We start from the raw sequence: 15,374 nt of genomic DNA on the forward strand, positions 1-15,374 counted from the left end.
CATGTATAATGTACTATGCTAAGTACACAAATAACTACAGGGGATAGATAAAAAAGGTCATTCGAGCATATATTTTGAGCTCTGGGATAAACAAATACTATGTGAAAGGCTGTATTATTCATTTGAGACATTTAGAACATTAAATATGTAAGTGTTAGCTTACAAACTGAAAATCAAAGTGTGGGATTCTCACAAAATAGTCATTTTTTTGGAGTAGGAGGATAGATACAATTGTTTATCTAATCATTTTCGCCAGGGGTTTTGTTTAAGAACCGGATACAGTATTATTGCTCAAGGGTTGGCATGCCGTGCCTGTAGGCTCCACCCTCTAGTCCAGCACCAGCTTGCATGGGCGATAAGATTTTTTGGGGGGGGGGGGGGGGATTTGCTTGATCATTAATAAAATAAATTAAAAGTGCCAAACTTATTTAACCTTCCTGCCGGTAAGCCCGAGCTGAGCTCGGGCAATGCCGCGCAGGAGGATATCTCTGCCCCTGGTGGGGCGATTTGCCCCATTTAAAGTGCTGTGCGCGCAGCTAGCACTTTGCTAGCCGCGCGCACACCTTGATCGCCGCCGCTCTGCGGCGATCGCCCGCACACAGCAGCTGAAAAGGCCCCCCCCCCCGCAAGAGCCCTGCGCTGCCCGGACCAATGAGTTCCAGGCAGAGCTATGGGCTGGATCGGAGGCGTCTGACGTCAGCTGACGTCCATGACGTCATTCCGATCTTCGCCATGGTGACAGGAGAAGCCAAACAGGGGAACGCGTTATATACGCGTTCCCCTGTCTGCTATTGATGCCGGCGACGATTGCACTAGAGGGACACATGCGCCCTCTAGTGGTGTGTCATGTAGCTACCACTCTGGTAGCTTTACATGAAACAAAAAAAAATATTTAAAAAAAAATGGATTTCTGCCTATGTGGCAGAAACAATTAACCTTACTTAAAAACAGACTAGTGCCTACCTGCAAAAGAGTGCAAGCCCCACTTGTGGGGTTGAATACACACCGAGCATACACATGACCTGTCTACCACTAGAGGAGGATGTTGGTTTCCATTAACAGCTTGCATGCAACCTATCAAGTACTCGTCCCTCCCACTGCGAAGAAGTCAATCCTCCATGGGAGGGGCCTAACACTAACTAAATCCTAACCTATGTATATGCATAGCCTGGGTGCGGCTAATCAAATAAAATCGAAAATTTAAAATTGCGCAAAAGGTGGATCAGCGCAACACCAGGCCGCCTCCGAATGGCCTCCATCAGAGATGCGCTGAGCCCCCCCAGGAACTACAAACGCACCTTGAACCCAAACAGAAGCTCTGCATATACACCAAAAGCATGGCTGTCAAGTGGGAGCAGCTGACCAAAAACGAATTACATTAGTACATAGCAAGGAAATGAGCAGCGCTACTTAAAAACAGACCAGTGCCTACCTGCAAAAGAGTGCAAGCCCCACTTGTGGGGTCGAATACACACCGAGCATACACATGACCTGTCTACCACTAGAGGAGGATGTTGGTTTCTATTAACAGCTTGCATGCAACCTATTAAGTACTCGTCCCTCCCACTGTTTTTAAGTAGCGCTGCTCATTTCCTTGCTATGTACTAATGTAATTCGTTTTTGGTCAGCTGCTCCCACTTAACAGCCATGCTTTTGGTGTATATGCAGAGCTTCTGTTTGGGTTCAAGGTGCGTTTGTAGTTCCTGGGGGGGCTCAGCGCATCTCTGATGGGGGCCATTCGGAGGTGGCCTGGTGTTGCGCTGATCCACCTTTTGCGCAATTTTAAATTTTCGATTTTATTTGATTAGCCGCACCCAGGCTATGCATATACATAGGTTAGGATTTAGTTAGTGTTAGGCCCCTCCCATGGAGGATTGACTTCTTCGCAGTGGGAGGGACGAGTACTTAATAGGTTGCATGCAAGCTGTTAATGGAAACCAACATCCTCCTCTAGTGGTAGACAGGTCATGTGTATGCTCGGTGTGTATTATATCCCACAAGTGGGGCTTGCACTCTTTTGCAGGTAGGCACTAGTCTGTTTTTAAGTAGCGCTGCTCATTTCCTTGCTATGTACTAATGTAATTCGTTTTTGGTCAGCTGCTCCCACTTGACAGCCATGCTTTTGGTGTATATGCAGAGCTTCTGTTTGGGTTCAAGGTGCGTTTGTAGTTCCTGGGGGGGCTCAGCGCATCTCTGATGGAGGCCATTCGGAGGCGGCCTGGTGTTGCGCTGATCCACCTTTTGCGCAAGAAACAATTAACCGCCAGGAGGGTTAAGCTGTGGACTTTCTGTTGGGACATATACTTTTACAACCTCCTTGCATTTTGTCACATTTAAAAGTGTCAGAATCACTGCTACTAACTGGCGATCACCAGAACCATCGGTGGGATCACGATTGCCATGCATCGCATAGTAAATTCCCAATTACGGATGGACAGTGAAATGCAAAACATTCATACAGAATGATGCAAATTTTGCTTGCAAAGAAATGCGGCCTCAAAATGGACCAATCGAATCCCACCTTGCCAGAATTCAACTGGGGCGTTTTCAAGCTGCCTACATTTGTGTACAATATTTGTATAATCCAACCATCAACTCTGAATCACTTGGGCCACGTACGTATTGGCGTTTAGGCACGTGGCTGTTCCTATTTGTGCATTGAATGTCGTTCGCTGTGTTTCAGCGGTGGTGGATTTAGGACAGTTTTGTAATCAAGCCTGAGGCCCGTTTCACACTGGTGCATTGCGTTACCCTGTTTTTACCGCAGAGTAACGCTACATTACCAAAAGTCTATGGGGCATATCATAACGATGCGATGCGGCGGAAGTGACGTTTTCGCTGCACGGTCAATGCTGACGCAACAGTGCATTGTTGTTTGACTTGTGTGTGTTTTTATTTGTTTGTGTTACGACGCACATTCGTGGAAGCATATTTTGTCTATACACTTCCACGCAATTCGAATGTCGGCCACAGTAAGGTCTCATTCAGTCTATATGCACTGCCGTGTGCATTTCGGCTGTGTGTATGATGCGCGACACGCAAGAACGGTAGAAGGACATAGACAGCCCTTCTACCGTTCCCATCATATGTGCTGCGCATCAGTGCGATGCGCTATCGCACTGCCGCATGCATTTTTTGGGAATCGCAGTGCTGACCCATTCACTGTAGTGAATGGGATCAGCAGCGCGGCACATAGTAGCGCAGATGGCGTGCGATTGTACGGCCATCTCCGCTAAATGATGTGAACGAGGCCTTGGCTTGCAGCCAAAATGGAGATTACCGCGCACTGCAGCAGTAATCTCCATAGGCTTTGTTTGGCGTTGCCGTGCAATCAGCCAATCGCGCCGCAACCGCAGGTCGGCATTGTGAAACCGGCCTCAAGGGTACTTGTCTTCCATGCAGCAGTTACGTAGGTTCTAGAGATAGAAGCTCATGTCCATGTATTTTCTGTCTTATAACTACTGACTTCTGACATTATGTCTTGAATACTTTCCCTTAGGGGCGCCTTCTTGCTTATCCCGATGCCATCAGGTATCGACTAGGAGCTAACTTCGCACAGATCCCAGTCAATGCCCCTTTGCAAACCAAAGTGGCAAACTATCAGAGGGATGGCTTCATGGCAATGGGTGACAATCAAGGTATTGTATTCATTATAAACTAATTGGGTTGGAAGACATGTTTTCTGCTCCTCCGTTGAAACAGGCAGAGAGCAGTCAAAATATTAACATGGCACTTAGGCTCGGTCCACACTAGATGCGGTTGCAGAACGCAATCCGCGGTCCGGGCTCTGTTTTTTTTAAATCGGAATGTAAACTGCTGGAAAACTGATCTGTGCTGACCTTTTTGCAGCACACTTACAGTCCATTTACATGGATGCAAATGGTTACATGCTGGGTGGGGAGGGGGGCCACCATGCTGGATTTGGGTAGTAGGCAGGAAGGGGGCCTCGGGCACATCGGCAGGGAGGGGGGTCAGAACCCCCCCTGGGGAAGGGGGGTCTCAGGTGAGGGAGGGGGGTTCTGTTTCTTTTAAATTTAATCCAGCAGCGAGCGGGGAACTCACTCACTTCCTTGTTTTACCGATCGCCGCGTCACTTCCTGCAATGCCGCCCAATAAAGTACAGAGGAAGCAGTACTGCAGGAAGTGACGCAGCGAGCGGTGGAACGTAAGGAAATGAGTGAGTTCCCCGCTCGCTGCCGGATTAATTTTAAAAGAAACTAGCTAGAGGGGGAGCGGGGAAGGGGGGTCCCAGGTCAGGGGGGGGGGTGTCCGACTACCCTCCCTGCCAATGTGCCCGCTGCCCCCCTGCCTGCCTGCTACCCCCTCCAGCATGGCGGCCCCCTCCCCACCCACAGACAGGGCTAGGACACTGGAAACGGATCCGTTTCTGTGTCCAAAGCCGTCTGTGTAGAGGGAGATCCGTTTTTGCATTGGGTTTCACTACCCCTTCCTGTGAAAACCCTGCAAATCCGGACCCACTGTTCAGTTTTTAAAAGCGGATCCCCTGGATCGCTCATGGATCCGTTTTTGAAGTGGGTGAAGACAGTGCTATTTTTAACATTTGTATCCGTGGCTTCGTTTCTTTTCCGGGCCCTAAAATGGAGCCACGTATACGTTTTTAAAACAAATGTGAACCGAGCCTTAAACAATATGTATCATGATGATGATGTGTGATGATGATGAAATATGTATCACTAACTATGAAGAATTTAGCCATCAATGCCATAGTACCCTTATGACTTTCTTAAAGTGTACCAGAGACGAAGGGGTATAGAAGATTTATACATACCTGGGGCTTCGTCCAGCCCCCTCTGTGGAGATCGCTCCCTCACCGCGGTCTAAATCCTTCTGGATCGCCCGGGATTAATCCCGTTCTTCCCGGCCAGTCAGCGCAGGAGCAGTGCAGCCAAACATGCTTCCCCTTCTTGCTATTGGAGCACGGTGGGGCGGGCACGTGCACGCATGCACAGTACGCCCGACTAGCCTGGGAGAACGGGAACGAGGGAGGGATCTGCGCAGAGGGGCCTGGAGGAAGCTACAGGTCTGTGTAACTCTTTTATCCCCCTTCCTCTCAGGGTCACTTTAGGTAGAGATGGTGGTTTGGTGAGGCAAGCAGGTTCACATACCTGAATATCTTTTGGGATTTGTTGGTTTATGAACTCCAGAGCTTTCGATATGGGGTTCACTGTTCACAACGCCCAATGTTCTGTCCATCTGACGTCACCTACTCTCTCCTTCTGCTGCCTTATTATCATGTTACTCCGAGAGCGCGGACCAGTCTGTCTATTCTCTATTCTGGTGCCGAGCTGATGTCACCACCGCCATACCATTGAGAGGCCGGGATGGGTGGGTTCGATGCAGAGCCCTATTTGAGAATATAGGGCTTCTACTGTACATTTTGGAGGTTATGGAGAGGACAGCTTGATTGCAGCCAACAAAGCCAGGAGGGCCCAGACTGTCTGATTGGATGATGATGTCCTAGAACGTGGTTTGCCCCTGCCCCCTAGAACCCTCCTATCCTTACCTACACGAGAAGTGTAAGAGGCAGCGGTGAAGCACTGGGGAGGTGAGAATGGGAGGGTTCTAGGAGACGGAGGTAAAGCTTGGGAGAGGTGAGGATGGGAGTGGTCTAGGAGATGGAGGTAAAGCTTGGGAGAGGTGAGGATGGGAGTGGTCTAGGAGATGGAGGTGAGGATGGGAGGGGTCTAGGAGACGGAGGTAAAGCTCGGGGGAGGGGAGAATGGGAGGGGTCTAGGAGATGGAGGTGAGGATGGGAGGGGTCTAGGGTGCAGGCGTACAGCTGGTTCTAGGTGGAGGGGGAGACTTCAGTTACAATAGTCTGCTTCTTTTCCAAATTTTCTTTTTCTATACAATATCTGATAAATACCCCATTCCCTGTTTTGTTTTCTGTTAAGGGAATGCACCAAACTACTATCCAAACAGCTATGGAGGCCCAGAGGGTAAAAGCTACACAGAGGCACCTTTCCGTGTATCTGGGGACGTGGGCAGATTCGACGATTCCAAGGACGACAATGTATCTCAGGTAAATATTTACAAAATTTCAGGTTATAGATACTGCAGGGCACTGCCTAAATTACTATTATACAGCTTATTGTAACTATGTAACTACACTGCTATTTAACTATGTAATTGGTATCACAATGATACAGATCCTTCACAACAATATTCTGCCTCCTGCTGCAACTATCTTACTGTAAGGATCCCTCCTGTAGCATGTTCTGTTTGTTTCAGTGGAGCTGCAAACGGACAGTTCTGGCTTATCTGCCTGCATTCGGTTGTGTATTCGCAATAAGTCTCATTGTCATTTGCAATCGCTCTGCAGTTCTGGGCAGCTCAGGATGCTGTCATCATTCCACCAAATGCTTGTTGTAGCTGAGCTGCGGCCAGATAGCCCTGGATTTACTGCATGCATGTTGTTACATTCACAGCCAGCTAGCAAATGGCAATCAAGCCAGCTCAGGATTGAATATCATTCAGCTGTGTGGGAATTTGCATACCTGCATCCATTGGCTGATGCCAGCATAAAAGTCTGCCTCTCACTTCCTACCTCGCCCGTCATAGCGTTCAGCTCTCTGAGTTGTCGTTGGGTCTATGCTGTGAAAGTTGTTATTGTAAATGTATAATGCCTTGCTCTGTATTGTCATGTCTGCTGGATGTTTGCTGACCTGCGGGGGTCAGTGACATCCTTCTGAACCTGATAGTTAGATTCTGCCAGCACCACGTTGGTGACTGGTAATATTCCTTCTTGCCTTGTTCTTAAGGATGAACTATAGCAGTGGTTGCCATTAGTTCGCTCCTACCTTTTAGTGTTGTCTATCTCAGTGTGAATGTCGCCGTCGATGAAACAGCGACTAGATTGGCCGAGCATTCCGTCTGTCTTGTTAATTACCATTACATGTGCTTTAGCTAATGAGTTATTTGAGAACTACATTTCATGTATTGCGCATCAGCACGATATATATGTACTCTAGTCAGTCAGTCTTGTACTTTGTAGTTTATATCTTGTAATTTATTCGTAATATTCTAGTAATATTATTGAAGTAGATCTATTGTAATATTGCATTGTGTACCGACCTTTGCCTGCCTCTCGACTACGAATCTGCCTAATCCTTCCAATACGACACATCTGAGTTAACGTGTATGACCCAAATCTGTTACCGACTACATGTGTTGTGTATTGTATCACATAGCATCTAGCCTGATAGGCGGCCCGGAGCTGCAGTTGCTGTTGGGCAATCTTGCTCCCTTGTTCATTACTCCTGTGTCCATCTGTGGAGCCTCTTCTATTATCCAGCTCTTAGCCTTGTTGCGCTGGGTGGTCAGAAAAGTATGACCCCCCCAGCGTTACACTTACTTAAGTCTTAATTCCTCTTTGGAGAATGGGAGCAGCCAACAAGACACAACATTTGGGAGATTAGGGACCAGCAATGCAGGAGGATCAATGCATTCTTTAACCAACAGGTATACAATGAAAGGGAGGGGATATATTGGGAGGATGTAGTCTATAATCTTAAACAATTAGAAAAATGATTGACTAAAGAAACAAAAATCAATGGGAAGTAGCTACCCTGGATCAATATCTATTGTGGGAAGTCTCACCTGTTGGCCTAACACTATATAAACAATTGGCAGCGGACCTTACTACACCGATAGTACAGGAAGAATGGGACAGGATGTTCCATGAGTTTTCTATGCAGGTTGTCTCTTTTACTAGGGACACCAGGAGGAACAAGTGTTTTGGTTTGAATAAAGAGATTAAAAAGATGAAAGGGGATATGGAACCCTTTTGTGAGGTTCCAGAATATCAGAATTTAGAGAAAAATATTTATAACAGATTGGACAATCTTGAGAAAGACATTATAACAAAACAGAAAAAGAAGTTTATAAGGGATTGGACCCAATCCAGACACTGGTCCCTCAGGGTATGTCACACATTGAGGTGGATTGTAAATGGAGTGTACATGGCCAATCGTTTGAAACATTAGATGCCACGAGGATATGTGATGGAAGTGGGGCGAAAGAGGATGAGGAGGTAGTGACTACAAACCAAGAGGATGGTGAGATAGATTGGGGGGGATCTCCAAGGTGCAGAGGGTGGAGTGGGATATGACAAGTCTATAGAAGTAGAAGACTCCACAAGGGAGGAACAATCAGATACCCCGAACACCCCCGATACACCGGGCACAACCCAGGTGGGATTTGCTCATCGAGACAACGAGAATTGTACAAGACAATCAAAAAGAGATATGAATAAGTGTAAAGGGAACTATGGTAATAGCAGCCTAAACAAGGATGTGAGAAAGAAAGAGTTCAAAAAGAGCCAAGATATATATAATATGTCAACGAGAGGCTAAGAACGTAATAGTAGAGACTTTAATATAACGACCTATAATAGATGTTCCACTCTGACAGATACATCAGGGGAACTCTCAGAGAAATTAAAACAGAAACCAAAAAAAGATCCAAAAACCCATAGGGGGATCCCTAAAATAATTTTTGATAAAAGGGCACCTAAGAATGACTCTACACTGAAGGGCCCTAATAATCATGGGAATGTGAAGGGTACTTCCGCAAAAGGTTCGGTTCGCGCAAACTTTCGAGAACCGCAATAGACTTTAATGGAGAGGCAAACTTTGAAAACTAGAAAATTTTATGCTGGCCACAAAAGTGATGGAAAAGATGTTTCAAGGGGTCTAACACCTGGAGGGGGGCATGGCGAAGTGGGATACATGCCAAAAGTCCCGGGGAAAAATCTGGATTTGACGCAAAGCAGCATTTTAAGAGCAGAAATCACATTGAATGCTAAATTGCAGGCCTAAAGTGCTTTCAAACATCTTGCTTCAGCAGCCTACCGAGCACTAGACCTGGGTTCGATTCCCAGCTAATGTGAGTTGGCTTTTGACATGCTACAAATCCTTAAGCAAGCTCATTTTTCTCTTGGATATATGATAATGGTACATGCTAGGCTGGCTTCAGCATGTAGCATTGTAGTGTGTTGTGTTGGTGGTATAATGGTTAGGATAGCAGCCACCTGAGCACTAGACCTGGGTTCTATTCCCAGCTAATGTGAGTTGGCTTTTGACATGCTACAAATCCTTAAGCAAGCTCATTTTTCTCTTGGATATATGATAATGGTACATGCTAGGCTGGCTTCAGCATGTAGCATTGTAGTGTGTTGTGTTGGTGGTATAATGGTTAGGATAGCAGCCACCTGAGCACTAGACCTGGGTTCTATTCCCAGCCAATGTGAGTTGGCTTTTGACATGCTACAAATCCTTAAGCAAGCTCATTTTTCTCTTGGATATATCATAATGGTACATGCTAGGCTGGCTTCAGCATGTAGTGTTGGTAGTGGTATAGTGGTGAAGAAAGCCACCTACCACGCACTCAGACCTGGGTTCAATTCCCGGCCAAGGTATGTAAGCTGGCTTTTGAAATACTACAATTCCCGGGAAGACGAGACCCTCCTCCCGGAGGGGAGAAAAGGAGTAGAAATACTTGTTATCAGGCAGAAATCAGTTTGGTGGGGAAACAAATTTGAATTCCGCGACGGTAACAGATCTGACAGATACGGTACAAAATCTGCAGGCAAATACAACATGAGTGAACAGGCAGAGGTCGGCAACAATCAGATATGCAAAGGTACAGAGTCGGCAGGCAAGGGCTAAGTGAGTGTTCAGGCAGAGGTCGGCAACAGATCAGATATGCAAAGGTACAGAATCGTTAGGCAAAGGGGAAGTCAGATAACAGGCAGAAGTCAAACACAGTATAACAGATAATAATAATAATAGTAGGCTAGCTAGTATGGAATCCCCGGGGTCCTGCCGGTTCAAGCCACACACGGAACTGACTAAGGTCTGAAGCCTTCACTGCGAAGTGTTAGCAGACAGTGAGCAAGTGTCAGAACAGAGCTTAAATAGCCCGGGTAAGCAGGAGAACATGCCCCCAAGCCGCTTGGCCAATCAGGAACCGGAGGTGGAGTCCTGCGTGTCAGCTGACAGCTAGTCAGCTGACACGCTTCCTAAGGGCATAAGAGGAGCGACGCTGCCAGCGCATGTGTCCGCCCTCATTTTCAGTCAGAGTATCCTGTGGCCAGATCCCTGCTGCCGGCTGCACCGGAAGTGCCAGATGCGCTGCCAACAGGGGTAACAGCAACTGAGCTGGTAAGCGCAGGATTACTGACATTATGTATAACGTTTCCGTTTATGGTATGACGGTCTACTTGCCACATTTACATCGATGCCATTAATCCACATGAACCCGTGTTTGCCAGGTACGGGATTTCTATCTTAACGTTCTGAAGTCAGACGAGCGACAGTCGCTGTGTGAGAACATTGCGAGGAGTCTATCCGGAGCCCAGCCCTTCATTCAGAAGAGAGCGGTGAGGAGCATTACTACCATTACTATTCTTTTATTCTGCATCTTCTATAGGAATGTATGACACATATAAAGCTCTAATAGGAAAATACAGGAATAAAAAAAAAAAAAGTTTTTATCAAACTTTTTTTGTTTTCTACTTAAAGTGTTCTCAAGGCAGCACGGGGGGGTCAAAAGGGAAACAGAGGCATGTTCCCCGCTCTATGCCATGTCTCTGTGTCCTCTCCGATCCGTTCTCAGCCCCCCTGCTTTGCGCTTCACCCCCCCAGAAATTGCAGCTTGTCAGCAATCTGTATATACTCGAATATAAGTCTAGAAATTTAGGTCTGATTCACTTCATAAAAGTATAGGGATAGACTTATACACGAGTCACAGGCAACACTGAGCACACTGAGTAATGTGTGTACTAATAGTGACATTCCTATGTGCAGCAATTTACCCAGTGGTAAGTGATAATTTGAGGAAAGGAAAGGCCAAGAAAACACAGGTGTGAAAGTCCTGCCCACAAGGAAAGGGGCAGGGGGGGGGGGGGGGGATACTGGGCTGCATAAAAAGGGAGTGAATAACTGCAGCACTTGGGGGCCTGGAGGAGGTAGTGGCTGCACTTAAGGGACAGGCGGGGTTAATGGATGCAATACTCTGTGCAGTTCAGTCATCAACCCCTCCAGAGCCCAAAGTGCAGCCGTTAAAGGCTCACTATCGTGAAAAAAGTAGGCAGTTAAAATCTGACAGAACCCAACAGGTTTTGGGTCAGTCCATCTCCTCATGGGGGTTCTCAATGTTTTCAACAGCATTTCCTAAACAGCTGTTTAACTGCCAAAACAATAAGATACCAGCCGGCCTCCCTTCTCATTTGCACACTATTTTGTCAGTTAGACTTTGCAACTGCTGTTCAGGAAATGCTGTTGAAAACAAAAAAAAAAACCCTGAGAATCCCCCATGAGAAGATGGACTGGCTCAAAACCTGTCGGTTCTGTCTGATTTTAACTGCCTACTTTTTTCACGAAAGTGGTCCTTTAAGTTTGCAGGGTAGACTTATACTTGAGTCAATAAAAATGTTCAGCTTAATTGGGTTGACTACAAAGTCGACTTATACACTGGGTCGGCTTGTATTCGAGTATATACAGTAAAAGGGTAAGAGGAAACTTTTGCAGGAGAGGCACTCCTGCAAAATCCCCCCTTCTGGGCGTCCAGTTGCAGATCTCGACCTCGCCAGGTTAGCATCTTCTGTGCCAGAGCAAGTGCATGGCCGCGCCGCTCCCTATCGCACTCACATGGCTTGGAGCGTTCTGCGCAGGTGCAGAAGTACTTCCCCAGCTCAGAACGCTCCAGACCATGTGAACGCAATCAAGAGTGGTGCGGCCGCAGAGGATGCCGACCTGCTGAGGTCGGCATCTGCAACGGAGGGGATCCCGGGACACTGGAGCTGCGGCGAGGGACACATAGGCTACCAATGGCTGCTCGCACCTTCCCTTTAAAGTGTACCAGAGATGACATGAGACGTGATGAAATAGACATGTGCATATACAGTGGCAAGCATACAGACACTTATGCTGTGCTCCTTTTCTTATTTACCTGTCTGAAAGAATTTATAATTAGCTATGGAACTGACAGTTTTTCTCCAGTCGGGACTCAGTCGGCTCACTGATAACAACTTACAGCTATAAAACACTTTCCTAAGCAGATTCCTGGGCTTTTTACTGTGAGAGGAAAAGATAAATAGTTCATGTATTTTCACTCTGGGACTCTTGAGACACTGCAATTGAGCAGAGACTATGAAACATTAAATCTGTTTTGTAAATTTTTATACATAAAATAAAGCCTTGAGCTATCTAAAAAGAGTCATTTTTAGGAGTAGAAGGACAGATCCAATTGTTTATCTCACTAGTTTAATTTCATCTCTGGTTCACTTTAAGTATGAAAGTCTCCATAGACTTTCAGTGACTTAGCGGCCCCTTGATGTAAAATTGCTTATCGCAAAACGCCATAGTGTGGAAGGGCCTCATGCAGGATTTGTTTCTGGCAGGAATGTAAGGAAGGAGAAAGGAATACACTAATTACACCACAGATGCACCTCTGCTACTTTCACGTGTATAACATTTATTCTTTATACATTTCCAGGTGAAGAACTTCACAGATGTACACCCTGACTATGGCGCTCGGGTCATGGCTGAGCTGGATAAACTGGCAGCTGGCAAACCGGTGAGATGATGGGGAGAATGGCAACAGATAGGGGTTTCAGGGCTGGATTTGAATGATCATGTGACTGCTGGACAAGTATGGCCACGCCCTCCATCCCGCCTTTTCCTTTCTGGGGACTTTCTGTGATGGTGCAATGCTCTGGTGCTTGCTTCTCCCCGCACCCTCTGAGCAGCCATGGGTGGGGCTACACTGGGGCACTGCCCCCCCCCCCCCGGGAATCTATGTGCCCCCCTTTCTTAGTAATATACAGTTAACTGTTTCCGGGCACCACACAGTGAACTGGAAAGAGTCTGTAAAAACTCTCTATATCAGCCTGAATCTATGTAGGGCCTTATCCATTTGCCATAAATACCTCACAATCCTTGCAAGTTCCCTTGTAATTAATGTATCTGGATGACACTTATATTTACAAAGAAATTCTCTCTACCTCCTGCTGACTGTATGTTCTAACATTGTCGATCAACAGGAACAGAGTCTAAAGAAGGCTTACTAGCTGAAAGCTTACTGTTTTTCTTTTAAATGAGCCAATACACTAGATCTTGTATTTAACAGGCAGGAAGTTTTGAATCAGGATAATAATAATCCTGATTCAAAACTTCCTGTCTGTAAAATATAAGTTCTAGTCTCCAGCAATGCTTAGCTACTATGGTAAGGAATTACACACACACAGTGTTTCTCTCCCCTTGCTTGTAGAGTCAGAAGACACAGGCTAGGGACTGTAATGATTTGTCTGTGATCTGTCCACACAGGAGCAGCTTGCTAGCAAGTAAGGATTAAAGCCTGCCAGCAAGCTACCCAAGTACATCTGTAGGTATAGTAACTTTTCTTCAATAATAGTACCATCATTTGGACAATCTGCTCTGCGCTCAAAAGCCTCTGAGTTCTGTTTGTGATGTTTACATTTTGTTCCTATCATTGCTGAACTAGTTAGTCTCAGGGCCCTTTCACACTGGCGCGGTGCTGCAAATTGCCGTACGGCTACCGCAGCCTAATGAAACCCTATTGGGAAAGTTCATACTTCCCACCTTGCGGTACACTGCGCCGGAAATGTCTATGGCAACGCTGGGTTTTTTTAAAAGTTGCCGTTGCAGCGCGCATGCGTGGAAGCGTTTTTTTACAATAGGATTCCGCATACATGAAGCAGGAAGTGACTGCAAGTGCGCGAAACTTCCTGCTTGGCTGGTAGCCAGACAGGAAACACCGTGTACTAACGTGGTGTTCCCTGAAGGCCTGTTTTTGGCAGTGCCATGCGGTGTGGCGGCCGCGCCGCACCGCAATGCTAACGCCAGTTTGCAGTGTCACACATTGCCAAAAAGCTAAACCAACGAGTTGGTAAGAGGAACATTCAGCGTTTTTCTTGGATCTCAGCGTTAATCCAGCTGACAAAGTTGGGTGCTGTTTTTTTCCTCTAAAAAATGTGCCTGTGGTCTTCATTGCTACTTCTGCTGTAACATCTCCTGCTTCCTCTCCTGTCTAGGGACACATCGTAGAACAACAGAAACTGGAGGAGGTTCAACAGGCGCCAGTACTGCGTCATTACAGACTTCACTAGGATCACGTGACCTCTCTGACGCATCTTCATGCCGTTCCACTAATTCTGAGTTGTCATAAATGCGAAAATTAGCATAACATTTTCTTACAATTTACACAGTTTGTGTTCCGTGTGAAAAATTGCAAACATAAGCCTGCAGTGGTAACAAGGTTTATGTGAGATAGAAAAAGTCACATACTTACCTGCACTGCACCCCCAGAGGCTTCCCCATCTCCCTGAATGAGTATAGCCAGACTGCGCAATTGCAGGTCGGCTCGTGCACTGCACAGTAGCAGTACATTATATTATGTACAGTGGCTTTAGCCTTATAATTCCATGGCCTCAGAAGAAGCACGAAATGCATCAGTATACCTGAAATTGAATGTGGACCAACCCAATGTGGAAAGAAGCTTCCTCTGTCTCCCTGAATGAGTATAGCCAGATTGCACAATCGCAGGATGGCTCGCCTGCTGCACGGTAGCAGTAGATTATATTATGTACAGTGGCTTTAGCCTTATAAATTCCGTGGCCTCAGAAGAAGTGGTTTCTAAGCGCGAAATGTGTCAGTACACCTGCAATTCAATGTGGACCTACCTGTATCAAAACGTTTTTCGCTTTCCGTAATTTATATTGTATAAAAGCTTATTTTGCTGTAAATTGCTGATTTAAGCTTCTCTCAAACTGTATTTGGCCTCTAATAAATGTTTTTTATGCACCATATGATCTATTTTGTGTGCTGGAATCACTCACCTTTTGTGGTTAATCATTGATTTATATATTAATATTGATTTATATATTAAAAAGTGTCTGGTGATCCCTGGTGTCTAGTGGCCACCTCCCTCTCCCTTATACAGATCCCTGGTGTCTAGCGGCCCCCCTCCCTCCCCTACACAGTTCCCTGGTGTCTAATGCCACCTCCCTCCCCTATACAGTTCCCTTGTGCAGTGGCCCTCCTCCCTCCTCTATACAGTTCCCTGGTGTCTAGTGGCCTCCTTCTCCCTCCTATACAGTTCCCTGGTGTCTAGTGGGTCCCCTCCCTCCCCTCTACAGTTCCCTGATGTCTAATCATTTCCCCCATACAGTTCCCTGGTGTCTAGTGCCCCCCCTATACAGTTCCCTGGTGTCTAATGTCCCCTTCCTTCCCCTATACTGTTTCCTGGTGTTTACGGCCCCCCCTCCCCCCCAATACAATTCCCTGGGGTAATGGCCCTACTCCATTCCAACCACATCAACTCACTGTCAG

General features: G+C 46.5%; 1 protein-coding gene across 1 annotated transcript in view; it reads left to right on the forward strand.

Moving 5' to 3' along the window:
• The window catches only part of LOC137538916 (catalase-like), a 74,261-nt gene extending 59,410 nt beyond the window's left edge, over positions 1 to 14,851 (forward strand). Inside the window, exons 9-13 of the mRNA XM_068261348.1 lie at positions 3,500 to 3,638; positions 5,916 to 6,043; positions 10,295 to 10,402; positions 12,520 to 12,600; positions 14,078 to 14,851. Of these exons, the coding sequence (XP_068117449.1) occupies positions 3,500 to 3,638; positions 5,916 to 6,043; positions 10,295 to 10,402; positions 12,520 to 12,600; positions 14,078 to 14,152 (531 nt within the window). The 3' untranslated portion in view covers positions 14,153 to 14,851. The remainder of the gene's footprint in view (positions 1 to 3,499; positions 3,639 to 5,915; positions 6,044 to 10,294; positions 10,403 to 12,519; positions 12,601 to 14,077) is intronic.
• The last annotated feature ends 523 nt before the right edge of the window (positions 14,852 to 15,374 follow it).

This window comes from Hyperolius riggenbachi, chromosome 11 (genome assembly GCF_040937935.1).
Source record: "Hyperolius riggenbachi isolate aHypRig1 chromosome 11, aHypRig1.pri, whole genome shotgun sequence".
Lineage (NCBI taxonomy): Eukaryota > Metazoa > Chordata > Amphibia > Anura > Hyperoliidae > Hyperolius > Hyperolius riggenbachi.